This window comes from Coffea arabica, chromosome 2c, assembly GCF_036785885.1.
Source record: "Coffea arabica cultivar ET-39 chromosome 2c, Coffea Arabica ET-39 HiFi, whole genome shotgun sequence".
NCBI classification, from domain to species: domain Eukaryota; kingdom Viridiplantae; phylum Streptophyta; class Magnoliopsida; order Gentianales; family Rubiaceae; genus Coffea; species Coffea arabica.
The window spans coordinates 72,220,093-72,236,652 of NC_092312.1; the positions used below are offsets into that span (position 1 = coordinate 72,220,093).

The 16,560-nt window shown below is 32.7% G+C and overlaps 1 protein-coding gene across 3 annotated transcripts; it reads right to left on the minus strand.

Annotated features, from left to right (window-relative positions):
* Positions 1–323: 323 nt before the first annotated feature.
* Positions 324–6,970, minus strand: LOC113727795 (homeobox protein knotted-1-like 1). Of its 3 annotated transcripts, none has more exons than XM_027252147.2 (5): positions 5,681–6,968; positions 5,486–5,596; positions 5,158–5,323; positions 1,168–1,409; positions 324–660 (listed from the first exon to the last, which is right to left on the minus strand). In XM_027252147.2, the coding sequence occupies exons 1-5, from the start codon at positions 5,918–5,920 to the stop codon at positions 454–456; spliced, it is 966 nt and encodes a 321-aa protein (XP_027107948.1). In that variant the 5' UTR covers positions 5,921–6,968; the 3' UTR covers positions 324–453. The 3 variants fall into 3 exon arrangements, with proteins under 3 accessions (XP_027107948.1, XP_027107947.1, XP_071932458.1); XM_027252146.2 differs by having other exon boundaries at positions 1,168–1,418; positions 5,681–6,956; XM_072076357.1 differs by lacking the exon at positions 5,486–5,596 and having other exon boundaries at positions 1,168–1,418; positions 5,681–6,970.
* Between the last annotated feature and the right edge of the window lie 9,590 nt (positions 6,971–16,560).

Consider the following 16,560-nt stretch of genomic DNA (forward strand, 5'->3'; position numbering starts at 1 on the left):
GATACAAGAAAGAAACACGGAAAATTTTCCCAAATATTCAGTCTACTCTTTCCCGAACACAAGCTGAGGTTCACCCTGTTTGGAAAAATAAAAACTTAGCCGTTTCATGGAATACCTGAGAAAAAAAATTGCCACAGAGACCCTATATAACTTTTTTTATCTAGATGAATTCGGGTGGCAGTACTTCCAATTGTCTGAGACTTCTTTTCTGAAGATTTGTTCAGCCTTGGAACAACAAAGCTGGCGAATGGAGTTAAACTCAAGACCAGAAGCAAGATATAATACGATCTATGTTGCCTAAATTAAAGATAAACAAGAAAAAATTCTGATAAAGAAAATAAAACTCTGTATAGAACTAGATATGAATTCCATATGCCATGCTACATTTGTCAGTAAAGATAAATTCTATCGTGTGTGCAACTTAACTAATGTAACTAGTAGCACTTTTCATTCTTAGATTCCGAAACCTCCATTTCCTCCAGCAGTATCAAAACATATAGGTCCTCCTGGACTTGGAGTGCCAGCACTAACACCTTGCATCAGAGCAAATCTCATGTCCTCAGATGGTTTCCAGTGTCTTTTCCTCTGATTTATAAACCAGTTGTTGATCTGCTTCTGGTCTAATCCTGTTGCCTCGGATAGCTTATTTTTCTCCTCTTCCTGCATCACAACATATACTTGAATTGGAAGGACAAATAGGGTCCGCACAAAAGTAGAATGAAAACTTCTTGATGTCGTCAAGGACAAATCACACGTTAATTTCCAGAGGATTTCCAGACAAGTTAATCAATCTTTCAGGTTCTGTTCCTAAGAGTCTTGTCACTGATATTTCTTATGATAGCCTCCATATAATCAGCTCTAGGTGTATTCATGCCGAACTACAAGAATAATCATTCATTGACATGAAATAATCTGCTTCTTACTTCACTTCTTTTAATATGCAAAAAAGAGACATATAGTGAGAAGATGCCTCATTTAATGTACAAATGAGTTCAATATTTTGTGATGCTGTTAGACTCAAAAGCAGAGTTCAAGTCTGTGTGTGGGAGTGCCAATGAAAAGAAACTACAGAATGTCCTTTTCAAATTGCATCTTACAACGAAAGACGTATTTACTCCAAGCGAATAATTCAGAGACATGTTAGCGCATCAGATGTAATGGAATTACCGTCGGATATGGCCATCTATAATGTGTGTTCCACCAGTCCAGGAGTGCTATCCTTGCATCCTTTGGTAGCTTTCCCTTCTTCCGTTTCTTCAAGAATTCCTTTCTCAAGCTGCTAAGATAGCCACTGTATTTGCGCATCAGCATCTCTTTGAGCTCGCTCTCACCTTGACCAGCAGCAGAAGATTCTTGACTCTCGGCAACTTCAACTTCTCCACAGCTTAGATCCTCATCTGATGTGACACCTGCTTCATCTGATGATATGAGGTGCAAAGAACGATCAAATCCTCATCCACAAACAGATGCATAACAAGTACTTCAGGTGCAACCTCATCCATAAGCAAGTCAAAAGCCTCTACAAGATCTAAATTTATTACAGACACTTGAGCATCCGGCATGTTATACACCTAAACAGAGCATGCATGGAGCAAAAGGAGCTAAAAAAGGGGGCTAACAAGAAAGCAAAGCTACATATTGACGAGTGAAAGCCCTATTAACAAAAAGACACGAGTCAAATATCCAAGTTACTCTATCTCCATCATGTGATGCATTACAATAGTACAAGGAAATCTTCAGTGAACTTGGGGCTCTAATTCATTACAAGATATAGGCCAATTATGCATCATTAACTATGAAAACATTCTCTTATGATCATCTCTCTTTCAACTTCCAACAATTTTCTGATAAGGTAATCCAGATGTCATACCATACATAGGAACAATCAACTACTACATTTTAAAATAGTATAAGCAAGTAACAAGTTCAAATTCAAATCAAGTCATGCAAGTGTGTTGAAGTTTGGATCCATACAGCAATATCACATAATTGTTCTTTAGCTATTATACAAGTCTTAGCCCAACTTTTTTCCATTTTTTTGGTGAGTTCTATATCTATCTTAGGACAACTTAAGGGCACCTAAGAACTCAAACGACATTCTGCACCCTACTAAAATCACTGGAAATTTTATGGTCCACATTTCTCAGCATCCTTTGCTTCAGTCTTCCCAAAAAGTGTACCAAGGATGGGGTCAATGGCGGAGCCAGAAAATCTTCTTAGTGGGAGCAAAACTTATTAAGCTGTGTTTGAAGGATGATTTCTGTATCTCGTGTACTTTCTTTTTTTTTTTCCAAGTCCAATAGCATTCAAGTTTTTTTTCGAGTCAACGACTAATTTTTTTCTCACATTGGAGTCATCCACATATGGTTGTCTTATTAGATTAACTTCAATATGAAAAGCTCGATAAAGTGCAAGAAAAGAACATTAAACCGACGTACAACTTGCAAGAAAATAAATAGTTTATAGTAACTTTCAATTTAAAAGAATAACGTTGGAATTTGACACTTTATATTTATCATGAAAGGTTTCCATCATTTTTTGCAGGTTTTCTTTTCAAAATATATAGCTACCAAAACAAACTTTATTCTAAGTAAATTTTCGATCAGAAAAATAAAAGCTACCAAAATGCTTGACAAAATAAAACAAGAAAATAATATATGTTAGTCATCAATAATTATGTGTAATTTAGATGATCAAAATAATACTTAATGCAAATGGGATAGACCTTAAAGTTATATGTAGTTAACATTGTTTATACCTTAGTAGGGGCAAAGAGTTGAATTTATTATTATGTTTGTAATTCTTTCAAGTTTTTAACCTATTACACAAAGGAACACACTGGAGGCAGTGGGGGCAAGTGTCCCCATTGTGGCTCCGCACTGGATGGGTTATGAAACTGCACAAGCACAAAGCTGCTAAGCCATTATGAATAAGTAAATGGGAAAAATGAACCAAGACTTGATGACTAAATTATTAAACTGTTCCATCTTTAGAGTTTCTACTTCAGATTATAACCAAAATTCCACCCTAGGTAATTCTCTCCTTAAATCTCCGTGGACTCAAAAGCAATCTGCATTCACTGGTTGTCTTTTCAAATTTGCCCCATTGTTGAAGATCTTCAGATGCACTTTTCCATGCCTCTACCTTCCTTATCCGTTTCATTCCTACATCCATTTTGCATATAAATTTCATTATGAGTCGTATCTAGACTTCCTCTCACTTGAACATACCAGCAACCCAACATTCTTCTACCTAAACCCATCTGATAACACAAAAATCATCATGTCATGTGCTTTCATCATTGATCTCTTATAAGACTTTTCTAAGCTTGTATTTTTCCTTTTCTTCAGGTTTACAGACATCTTTATAATGTATACTTCCAATTTATTAAGAAAATTAATAATTTTTCTGAACAAAAGTGAAACTTTGCTTCTCCCCGTTTGCTCTCTGTTGATATATTAAACAAACAAAGAGAAACTTTAGGCACCATGGTCCTTTAGAGGTTCTTTTGATTGTGAAGCGCCCGTATCAGGCTAAATGAAGTTGCACGTGGTAGAATATCAGGAACTAAATCGTGAATGAATGCAATTGTACGAAAAATCACTGAAGGAAACTCTTATATTCAGTCACCTATTTACCTGACATATAAACAAGAACTGACATATAAACGAGAATTCCTTCCAGTAGGTAGGGTTCACAAAACTAACCTGTTTTCCTTTTCATTTGGGTAAATAAAAACGTGCCCGGTGTCCATGAAAAGACCTAGCTTCCAGCGCCTAGCCAAAACAAGTAGATCTAAATGCCTTTTCCAGTAAACTCTCACTAGGAAACTTACATTGGTCAGCTTCAAAATCAGCTGTACAGCAGTCTATAATTGCATCGTCCTTGTTCCAACTAACTTATTCAATCCCAGATGACAAAGTCAATTAGCCGATGAAAATTTCCACTAAAAAGCCAACATCCATTTCTTTCTTTATATCCCTAGTCAAGGTACCTGTAGTCCCACAAACAACAGAAAAGGGACATAATCACTGCTCGTCATTTATTTATCTTCCTTTCTTTTCTCTTTTACCCTTCTCATTAGGAGTAAGACAGTTCTTTTGCTGTTTGCAATGCTTCTGAAAGTTGAAAATAAACCTTAACCCTTCTGTTCCACGATTACTATCTTTATTAACCTATGAAAACTATCAAAATTATCGTCAAAACTGTTCATCTTTTACTGCTTCCTACTGTAGGTGAAAGGGAACAAACTGAAGACTAATAGTGACCCTAACCACCTACAAGCGTCAATTGCCTAGGCTAGAAAACTGACAAGGCCATTAAAAGGGGGGCCTCACCTAAAGCCAATGCTCAAGTGAATGGGAGCTCTTAGCTGCTTCTCTATTCCTACGGCATCAGTGGTAAGAGTTACCGAGTCGGACGTTTACGCCACAGTAACATTGACCAAGAAAATATTCAAATACATGGTTCCTACATACGCATAATTCAGGGTTTAGGCATTTAGCTAGCTTTGTCATGCAGGTTAATCAACAACATGATTAACCAAAATAAAAACTAATCTGATCCGACCATATTTAATAGCCAAGAAACAAAAGCTCCAGCGGTATACGTTGTACAATGATGAAGGTCAACATGAAATGTACTTTGAGAAACCACAAAGGCAATAGAGGAAATATATAATGGTTATAGGTTCACTTTTGCTGCCAAATTTCTATCTTTTGCACCCTCCTTTTGGCAGCATAGATAAATGCTACACATACGAACAAATGCATTACAAAAGCTTGCCTTATTAAACTAATGTACCATGCATAGATTGTAAAGTTCAAAATTCACGAGCTCCTCTATGTTCAAAGCTAGGCATCCCAGAGTTGTCATGTCATGTCCCTTGTTGTGAACTTTTCCTTGTCACTGTTTCTTGAATAATCAATAGTCGATCCAAGAACTTTTCCTACTTGAAATCTGTTACCCTATCTCTTTTGCAGGAGCAAGCAAAGCAACACCATGCATTATTCTCTTTCTTGTCACGCCTCTACGTTTTTGTGACAGACTATAAAAGATTTTTTCCATTCATTTTCTAATCCATCTTTTAAAACCCCAAACCCAATAGCAGGTGAAAACAACCAAAAAAAAAATTAAGGGGTTCAAAAGATCGAGTACCAGAATAATAGTTTGTGGAGGTCATCGAGGAAGACGTGGTTGTGGTAAAATTCTCCTTGCAGAGGTTATTGAGTTCCAACTCAATATTGCTCAAGAAAGTAGTCGCTTCATCAAACGGTTTCAACAGCTCCTCCTTATATCTATGTAGAGCTTCACAATATGATTCCTTCAGCCAAAAAGAAAAAGAAGAAACAGCATCAAAAATAGTAGTGATTCCCAATAGCAAGTAATCGAAAACAGTACTCCAAAATCAAGAATCATTATTAACGTATGTAGAACCCTTGACCCCTTAAATTCTATCTGCTAGAGCAAAGTCTTTCCAACTTACCATGAATTGATCTAGTTCAGGATCAGCACTTATCCCGCTAGGACTGCTTATGGGGCGACTTGCTTTGCTAATTTCTTCAAGTAACGAAGCCATCTCTGGTGGTGCTCCAACCTTTTTTAAGCATAATATACCATAAAAAATTTTGAGGGTTTAACTCATAGTATGTGTGGGGAGGAGTTATGAAAGACTGATTACCTTTCTGCATTCAACATAGGCAGAAACTAAGTTAGGGTATAGATGATGACTAGCAATTTGAATCTTTAAAAGATCTGACATCTCTGATCCAATGACTTCATCGTGACTATTTTCACCAGGTCTAAACTGAACTAAATTCTCAACTGGGCTACTGCGATCTAGCCCTCTCATACTTCCAACTTCAACAGCTCCACCATCGGGACATGAAAATGAGGTGTGAATTCTGTATAACTCGTCCATGAGCTTTTATCCAAACAAAAAAAAAAACCCCAGCGTGTATATCGTTACTATCTTCTTCCTTCAACTTGGAAACCTCGCTTTGAAAAACAAAAACAAAATCTTCAAGAAATTACACTATATACAAGAACGCGATGAAAACGCTCAACTGTCATGCTCAGAGAATCCAGACTATTGAGTGAAAAACGAGGAGAAGTTCAACAAGGTTTTGTACACATATCATAAGATGGACGGGGATGGAACCTGAGAAATTACGAAGGAGTTAACAAATTTATGCAAAAGGGAAAAAGATGAAAAGGACTAGTCTTGGATAACTTTCTTTCTGTTCCAATATTTGATGGGAGGAAAAGAAGAGAGGTAAAGAACGCTAGTAGAACTATAGTAGTACTTAGATTTAAGATTAATTAGCTGAGGTGGTGGGGTTTGAGAAGGACGATTGATAGGCAGATAGCACTTGCAATATTGCAATATTGCATAGTACTTGATTTTTATTTTTTTTCCCCAACAGCTCAACTAGTCAAATATGCACAGATGCATGCGTGTGGGTTGGCATTGTTGTTTAGTATAATGTGTGGGTGAAAAAGTTAGGGAAAGTGATGAGGAAGGGTTACGGAGGAAGGATTGGATGTTCGAGGTATTTTGGCACGTTTTCGCACGCTGGGCAACAGTAGAACATTGATAGGGTCCGGGGCCGAGGGTGCTGCTGCAGTGGCAGTACGAAACAGTGGTATATGTGACTTAGCCTCAATTTTTTTGAACCAAGCATAGATTGCCTTTGGCTTTGAGCGTTTGAAGAGGGGGATAGTTGTGGACTTAGCCTGTATCTATCTGAGAGATGGATGTGTCAGTGCAGTAGTGATAGATAGGGATAGAAAGAAAGGAAGGAAGAGAGAAAGAGATTGTTGTGATGTGACGAGGCCACGTTTCGGGAGATGATTAGAGGGCCGGGCTGCAATTGTGGGACAGCTGCTCAAACTTTGACGGGAGTTTGCAGCTGTTCCATTGTCATCAGTGGAGTGAAACAACATGACTCCCTAAAGGCATGGAAGTCCCAGCCCTGAATCCTTCCAATTCTCTCATTACACCGCTGAATTTATAGGAGCCAAACTCTTGTCTCTCTCCCTCCTTCCCCGTTGTTAAAACCTCCTCTTTTCTCTCTAGGAGTTTCTTTGATGTTTCCCTTTCGCTATGTTAATTACAAGTGTCAATCTTATGTATGCTATTAGTATATATATTATTGTTATTATTAGATATACTAGAGGTACCTTGGCTGTGCAACGCACAGTAACGGCCCTCTAGAACATTAGTTAAATATATAGTAACAAATGTTTTAGTACATAATGAATAGAAATATAAGAAAAAAATTAAGTATAAAAATAATTAAAATTTACTGTGAAAAGAAATTTCATATATAAAGTTAACCCCAATTTATTGTGATCTGGAAAAAATAATTTTTAACTAATATTATGTGTATGTAATGATACCAAAAAAGAAAAGAAAGCAAATCCATTATGAGTGCATTATCGATTTAATAGCAGCATAATTTTAGTTGTAATTAAATAAAGAGTAGTCATAATGTTTCTAACATTTTAATAATTAGAAAAAATATAGAAAACCACAAAAACCTGTCACTATCTTCAACATCAATAAAAAAAAAATACAAACTTGCATATTTTTCTTTCTTTTTTGAGAGAAAGAGCTAGTTAATCTATCCATTTAAATCATGTCTAATAGCATTACAAATAGGTAAAAACATTATCTAACCAAATAGTTATAGAATACGTATAGAAAATTTAAATAAAAACATGAATTGCCATATTTGTAAATCTACATATACAAATTCAAATCCAACAATTTGTTTGATTGCAAATATATCTTCTTAATCAAAATAGAATTTTCTAATAATATTTTGTAGAGTGACACTCTAAGCTAAAAGCCTCAATACTAATTTCCCACCAAATGCATTCCTTTGAAAAACTGCAATTGTTTTATCTATTCAAATCGACAAAATATTATTAACTTCTTTAGCCAAATAGTAATGATATGTCAAGTTCTATGCCTAACAGTCATCTCAAACTCTAATTACATTATCTATCATTATGGGCAATAGAAAGGGATAAGAGTACAAAGTCATATAGAACCAATTTAAGTAGAAATCTAATTTTACACTTCTTTTATTTCCAAGCTATTGTTTGCTAAAATTAAAACCATGAAAATAAACTACTTATTATGTATACAAGCTAGTCATTCAAAATGTTGAATGAAGAGATATAAAATATTATCTTCACATTCTAAATTGCTAGCCCCAACAATTATTTTACCCGTCATCCATCTTATCCAGTTTATAAGCACTTTTCACAATTAATAAACTTTATATAAATTAAAATATAATTACCTATCCATAAATTAAGAGATTCTGGTTAATTTTAATTTAGTAGGCATCATTTTTTTCTTCTTGATCATCGTTTACCTTGGATTCTCATTAATTAGATTTTTTTCTCCTCTACTGTAGTACTATCACCTTATTATCAAACAACAATTTTAATAAATAAAAAATTAGAATTAGAATGATTCTGCATAATGGTGTTATTTATTTTATGAAGGAAAAATAGTTACAATTCTTTCATTGTTAGCCTAAAAATTCTTCATGTAATCACCACCTATCTTGTTGTCAACCTTTTCCAAAAATAAAAAGATCAAAAAGTAGTTTCAGAATAAATAAAATATAAAAAAAGTAAAAAAAAATGTTTCTTTAGATTTGGGGAAAAATATTCACAGCATCACATACCTATTTTGGGCAGAAAAGAAAGTCAGATGAAGAAGAAATATGTGAGAAAAGCAATAAGCAAAGGTTGCCGATCAAGAAGTAAAAAATGACAAAAAAAAATCAAATAGTATATACCAAAAAGAGACATTAAAAGTAGAAGATCATGAATCATAATTATTGGACTATGGAAGAAAGGAAATATCAAACCCATTCTTGATCTCCGATAATGAAATCATTCATTTAGTTAATTATGGACAAAAATGAAAGAAAATACATCAATTAATCCAATAGAGAAAAAATAGAATAAATGATGAATTAGGATGATAGGGGAAAACATGGAGTACAAAGTGGAAACTAAATAACAAACCTGCAGTGTACATGGGGATTTGTTTAATTATCTTTAATCAAAAAGGAGAAAGGAAATAAAATGAACAAAAGAAAAAATAAAGCAAAATGAAGAAAAGAAAAGGAATGGGCTACGTGTCAAAATAAGAGGGATCCACTTGGCAATCATTGGAGTTGCTATAGTAACTCCACTTTCTTCTTATATAATAGGTAGATATCACATATATAAAATATGAATTTAAAATTTAAAATTTAATTATATATTATTCATCTAATCATAATAGTGTTTATAAAATTTACTCTAATTAAAAGGGATAACATCAAAAACTTCTACTAAGGTTTTTGACAGTTAAAACCACCTCTCATAAAGTTTGAAAAATTACGAAAACCTCCTCAAGAAAGTATGTCTTCTAAAATTGATGATGTAAGCAAAAAAAAAAAAAACCAATGAATATCCAATATTATCCCTCGCTGATATGTAAAAAGAATTAAATGTTAAAAGTCAACTATCACATTATCCGTTAGGTGAAAATTTCAAGTAAACTTTTTGTAGAAAAATTTAAACCATGGTTTAAAAGCATTCTTTTTTGGTTAGGTGATTTTTGAAGATACTTATTTTAATAAATGCCTCCCTAATTGGTCGATCAACTTTTTGTGAATTGATTAATAAATCTAGTCAAAAAAATTGAGAATGAAGTATAATGCATTAGATTAGTTGATGTTTGAATTTTAGGATTACGATAAAGGAGTATTACCAAAAAAAGAAATTTTATTTTTTCTTTTGGACTCATTTTCACTTAAAATTTGTAAAGTTTGTGGAGGTTATTATAGTCTTGTCATAGCATCAAAAGAGGTAAGTATAATTTTTTAAACTTTAGAGGAGATAGACACAATTGTCAAAAATCTTAAGGGAGGTTTCTTAAATTATCCCATGTTAAAAACTAAAAGACATGCACTTGTATGTTGAGAGGTGCATGTTATCTTATGTCATTTCCATAGATTTAAATTTAAATTAGATTAATAATCACTAAAACATACAAACTACATATATCAAAAGATACCCTAGTAACTATCAATTTGTTTGGATCGAAGATTATTCAAAAAAAATGGAATAATTGTATCATTTTTCAAGACATAGAATTAATGTTTGTGAGATAAAAAGATTTTTTAACAACAAAGATAATTAAAAACATGTTTAGGATGCAATAAGATTTTGAAAACAATTGCTGTCAAAATAGATTTGTTTGGATTAGGAGTGCTTGGAGACGTTCTTAAGAAAAATTTAACTGCAATTTTGTAGTTTAAAATTTTTTTAAGTTATTAAGGTTGGTTTTAAACCACTACCCTTGCCTTCCCTTTCTTTTTTTTTTTTGGCCATCTCGTCCAACCACTTATCAACTTGCCAACCTCTCCCTCTATTCCCCCGCCCCCCAAGTCACTTCTCACCATAACCCGCAAACCCCTTCCCCAACACTAACAACCCACCATGCCTCTTACTTATCACCAAAACTTTGAACTAGTCGAATCAAGTCAAATGCTTGATTTTAAACCCCTGTTCGTATATTATAACAATATGATTCAAATTCAATCGAATACTAAATGAGACATAAATGTTGTTCGAATTTGATTCATTAATTTGTATAAATGTTAGAGTTTGACTTGTTTGATTTAACGAGACAAATTTGAACTCGAGTTTGAATTTGAGTTTGAAAATGATTTAATTATATTTTCTAAAAAATAATTCTTTAGATAGAATAATTTTAATTATATTTCTTCGTTATAAAAATAAATAATACTAATTTTATATATAAATATTTTTTTTGATAAAAATACAATATATATTTAATAATATCAAATGTATTTATACATGTATTTATTATTTTTATGTTTAGTTCACAACAGATTCATGTTCGCTCGATTATTAATAAACATAATATTGTGTATGAACTCTATTCATTTTTTATAAATCAAACTTTTCTGAACTCGAGCAAGTCGTACTTGAACATGTTCACAAATAGTTTAATCCATCACCTCTACTTATTATAGGATTGTCAATGGGGTCGAGTCAACTCGACCTCGACCCAGTTGACCTGAAAAAACTCATTGAGCCTAAACTTGAATGGGGTTGGGCAGAATCTGGGTTTAAATATTAGGATCGGACTAAATATGAGCAAAACTTGGGTTATACTAGATTCAGACTCGATTAAAATCGAGCCCATATATGAGTATAATTATATATGTAAAATATCTATAATTTATAATTATACATAATACGACATAAAATGTTTATAATTTATATATAAATTTGTATTAATTCATAAATATAAAATATATATTATATATAATTATGTATTTAATTAATACGAGTTTGTGCTAAATCTAATTTAACATTGAAATTCATATAATGGTGTGAGTTGAGTTTAACCTTTTAAATATGAGCTCAAACTCAAAAGATCGAAACTCAAAAATTCATATAATTTGTAAACCGAAATTGGGTTTGCTAAAGTCCGATTCAAAAAGCAATGAGGTTGGTTGTAGGGTAAAGAGGTGGGGGTTACTGGGGATGGCAGCGAATGTGGAAAGAAAAATGTTGGGGGATGATGGAAGGGGATGGTAGTGGGGAGCTAGAGCCTGTACTGTAGGGTATGGTAGAGAAAGAAGCGATGATATCGTTAGTGTGTTTTTTCCTTTTTTTTTTTTTTTTTTTGGAATGTGTTTTTAAGGGGTTGCTATTTTGTTTAAAAACGTTTGTCTTTTAAAAAAACCAATACAATTACATTCTAAATTCTATTTTTTTTTTTCTAAATTCTATTTGGATTCCTTGTTTTTCACAAAAAAAAAAAAGTATAGTAAGTATCTAAAAAATATGCTAAAAATACCGAAAAAACAACCCACAAAACACCCCAACACGCTATCATCCAATCTCACTCTACCACCGCCCTCACCACTTCTCACGCCCCCCGTACGAAGGAAGAAGAAGGCCGAGAATGGCGGGGCCAGAAAGATGAGGAAGAAGGGACAAGAACTGCTATAATTTATAAAAATTCCGTAAAAAAATCTTTAAAGCACCTTATGAATTTCTTATTCAGATATTCTTTCAAAAGACAAAATCCACAATATATTTCAAAACCCAATCAACAACACCCAAATTTTGTTTAAATTTAGAGTAAATTTTGTATGCATTAATAGCGTATATATCATTACGATCAAATACATGACATACATGTAAATTTTAAATTCAAATTGAAATTAGTTATCATTTACAGTAAATTTTATGATGTGTATAATGTCAATGTATACAAGATTAATCTTTAAACTTATATATTTCAACCACTATTTTATGTTTTTGACTATCTTAACATAACATGCCATGTTATGTGTTTGGATCGTAAAAAATTACACTTTATTTACACATTATTTATACACGTTGATTTGCTTGCATCATCAATACATTTTTCAATTACCTTTTTATCTCACATACATCATATCAAAAAAAGTGTTACAATACTTTTTTTTCATAAAATTATCTCAAATAATTTACAATCCAATCTTAAAACAATTTCTAAACTACCCAACTCAAAAACTAGACTACATTAGTACATACAAATCAATTGAAAAAAAAAGGGCCTTAAAATAACTAATAAATGTTTTCAAGGTAATGAACGCTGTGAGAGCTGTTACTCATCTACCAGAAGAGCGGATTAAAAGTCCTCGAAGCCAATAGACCGGGAAAAGAACTCATCTTTTTTTTTTTTTTTCGGTCAAAAGAGAAAAGTAAGGAACTCTGTCGATGCAGTAGAACATAGTACAATTTGTCAACGTAACCAGCGATGAGGAAGAATATATCCCGTTGAACGAAATACATATGGGTGCTTAATATGGCTTTGCTTAAGATTCATATTGGTGCTGTGCACCCGTATGGGTGCTTAAGTGCCATTTAATATGACTTTGCTTAAACTTTATATGGGTGTTGTGCACTCGTATAGTCCGATAGTGATTTAATCCCCGTCGGTTCCCCGTGATCCTGTTGGGTCACCCCCCTAGATTAGGATTAGGAGTAGGTGTAGATGTAGATGATGACAAATGATAAAAAAAAAAAGAATGAAATACACCGTCCGAGGAAATGTATACCTAGTTTTCAATTGAGAAAACGTCGTTGGCCGCCACTGGCCATTTGGTCTAGTGGTCATCACCCTCTTTGATGATGCTGAAAGTCAGGGGTTCTACCCCTGCCTCCCTCAAATTTGCCACAATATATGGCTGGTCTTAGTTGACCATCTTTCCTTACCCCCTACCCCTTCGGCCCTTCTCCCTAGATTAGGCTAGATTAGAACCCTTGCCTCCCTCAAATTTGCCAGAATATGTAGCTGGGCTTAGTTGACCATCTCCCCTTACCCCCTATCCCGTTGCCGACAAAAAAAAAAAAAAAGAGAGAGAGAAAATGTCGTCGGCCCAAAGACTAATGAAAAAAAATAAACCGTTGGACTCTTTTTTTTTTTTTTTTTTTTTTAAAAAGAAGAAGAAAAATCCAGTAAAAATCCCCCACAGATATAGGTGCCATATAGTTTTGAGTAATCCTTTTCTTTAATTAAGAGCTTCATCTCCTAATTACACCAAAAAAATTAAGAGCTTCATCTACTTTGAAATTAGTTATCATTTACGGTAAATTTTATGATGTGTATAATGTCAATGTATACAAGATTAATCTTTAAACTTATATATTTTTTCATCTCCTAATTACACCAAAAAAATTAAGAGCTTCATCTACTTTTTTTTTTTTCATCAACTCTTAATTATATTCTACCAACCTTTTCATTTCCCTACAGTAGTAGATGAAATGTATGTGGTCTTGATATTAATATTTAGATTTTCCTAATGAGTGTCCCTGAATACATTCGTTAACATACCTAAATTACATCTAATTTATTATATGAATGTAAACACTTGTATTTATTGTCCTTTGAATTTACACACTTTCCCGAATTATTTTCATTCTTGCCAAAAAAAATTAACAATTGAACTTTCTTAACTAGATTTTATTATTAAAATGGCTCAAAAATTTTTTTTTCTTACCATGCCTTGAGGATTGAAGTTTTTATTAAAAGTTATATTATATTGCACTTGAAATAGTAGTGACGTTGGAGACAAATTATTTGAGTAAATGAGATATTGTGACGTACATACACAAGTTTGTAGTACATCTACTTGTCTTAAATGTATAATTAATCTTTATGCACTCTTGTTCAGTGTATTATTGTCAATAGTATTGAGATCTCTCAGTAGAAACTTAGGCTCAATTGGTTGGCAGTTTTTAGGAATAACTTACTAATAATGGTGCATGTGTGACAAAAATGTGATTAACAATAGGGTCCGTGTAACAGGTGTCCAGTGGACACTCGTTAAGATATATTTTAGGTGTCATATTTTTAGAAATATAAAATTAATTAGGAAAAGTAAATAAATATATGGGAATGTAGATAAAATTAAATAGGAAAAATATATAAATTCAAAATAGGGTAATAATTGTAATATATGTATGCACATGATAAGTAAGGTAAATTTTAAATATGTTAACAAGAGCACCCGTACGTCGTGCACCCGTCTGATCCGGTGGTAGTTCTGTCCCCATCGGTCCCCCCATAGGTCCAGTTGAGTCTCTCCCGTAGTTAGATTAGAATAGAGTAGGATTAGAAGTAGGGTTGACTATTGACCAAAAAAAAAAAAAAAACAAGAGCACCCGTAAGAAAAATTATTATTAAAAATAAAGTTACCCTTATTATTAAAAAAATTAATACTTGAAACTCTCTTACCATGCCTTTAGGATTGAAGTTTTTATTAAAAGTTATATTACATTGCACTTGAAATATTTGAGTTGTGACAATGGGGACAAATTATCTGAGTAAATGAGATATTGTGACGTACGCACAAGTTTGTAGTACATCAATAGTATTAACTGTATAATTAATCTTTATGTACTCTTGTTCAGTGTATAATTGTCAATAGTATTGAGATCTCTCGATAGAAACTTGGGCTCATTTGGTTGGCAGTTTTTAGAAATAACTCACTAATAATGGTGCATGTGTGACAGAACGTCATTAATAAAAAGGTTTGTCCAACGGGTGTCCACTGGCAGTTTATCTAACAGGTGCCTATAGAGCACTTGTTAGGATACGGAAAGTATATAAATACAATAGAGGATAATAATTATTTGTACGTGTATATATTTTGTAGGTGAGGTGAATATTAAGTGTGTTAACGAGTGTTTTAAGAGCACCTGCTATAAAAATCTTTTTTAGAAATGTAAGACTAATTAGGGAAAATAAATAAATACAGTAGATAAGATTAAATATAGAAAGTGTATAAATGCAAGAAAGGGTAATAACTGTATCATATGATTTGCATCTTATTTTCACACACTAACTTATTTGCAATATCAAAACATTTTTCAACCACATATTTTTATCTCACATATATATAACATCAAAAAAGTGTTACAGTGTTTGGACTGCTGAATTATTTCACATAATATTTCATTTGCATCATAAACACATTTCTCAATCCACCATTTTATATTCGCAACTACGTTTTTATCTTAAATACATCACGTCACAAAAAGGTGCTTCAGTAATTACTCTAAATAATATTTCAAATAATATGCTATCCATATTTTTTTTCAAAAAATTATCCCAAATAATCTTCTATCCAAACATAAGTCTAAAGGTGAATTTCAAATATGTTAACGAGCACCCGTTAGAAAAATCATTAATAATAATGAGCATGTAAAGTAAACTTTTAACAAAATGTCAACCAAAAGGAAAGAGGAAAAAGAAAAGGCAGAGATATTCAATGGCATCCCCAGAAATCAAACGAATCATGGAGGCAAATCTTTTGAGTTATATAGGATATACTTTGTTCACCAGATATGATTGTGCATCTCTTATTGACCAGAACCTTTTAGCACATATTATTAAATTAAGATTACGAATTGTAGGTTGAAAAAGTGATTGTGATTTGTGAATCTGCATTTGGAAATGATTATGTTGTTTAATAATCACATGATGCTGTGCTAAAAAAGTATTAGTAGTTTTATAAGCTTTAATGCATAGTCACTGCTGCAGAAACTAAACGAACTTCTTCGACCTAGGATCCTTACCGGGTGCCCATCTGAATTGTGGGCCACTGGCTGGCACATTCAATAGGGCCCCCAATAAGTGTTCTAAATAGGAAATCCATTTCCCCAAAAACAAAAAACAAAAAGAAAAGATACGAACTATGATAAAAGCAAAATATATGTGGATACTTTTGTTTTTGTCTTTTTGATATAGTATTAGTGTTTAAGGCACACTCGATTCGATATCCGTGTAATTAATAACAAATATATTTGTAAAAAAATTATTTATAGTACAAAATGAAAGAATTGCTTTTTTTTTTTTTTGTAAAAGAAATGCTTAAAAATTTTTGTAAAAGAAATGCTTAAAAATTATGAAAAATCTTGAAGAAGTCAAAATAATAGAAAGAGCCGTCTCGTGGA

Bases quoted from the DNA above. Each gene is read 5' to 3' on its own strand.
- LOC113727795 (XM_027252146.2), bottom strand. From the start codon at position 5,920: ATGGACGAGTTATACAGAATTCACACCTCATTTTCATGTCCCGATGGT. The intron at 5,597-5,680 runs GTAATCAGTCTT...TGCTTAAAAAAG, and splicing joins CCTATGTTGAATGCAGAAAG to GTTGGAGCACCACCAGAGAT. The intron at 1,419-5,157 runs GTACTCGATCTT...TCATATCATCAG, and splicing joins CTCCACAAACTATTATTCTG to ATGAAGCAGGTGTCACATCA.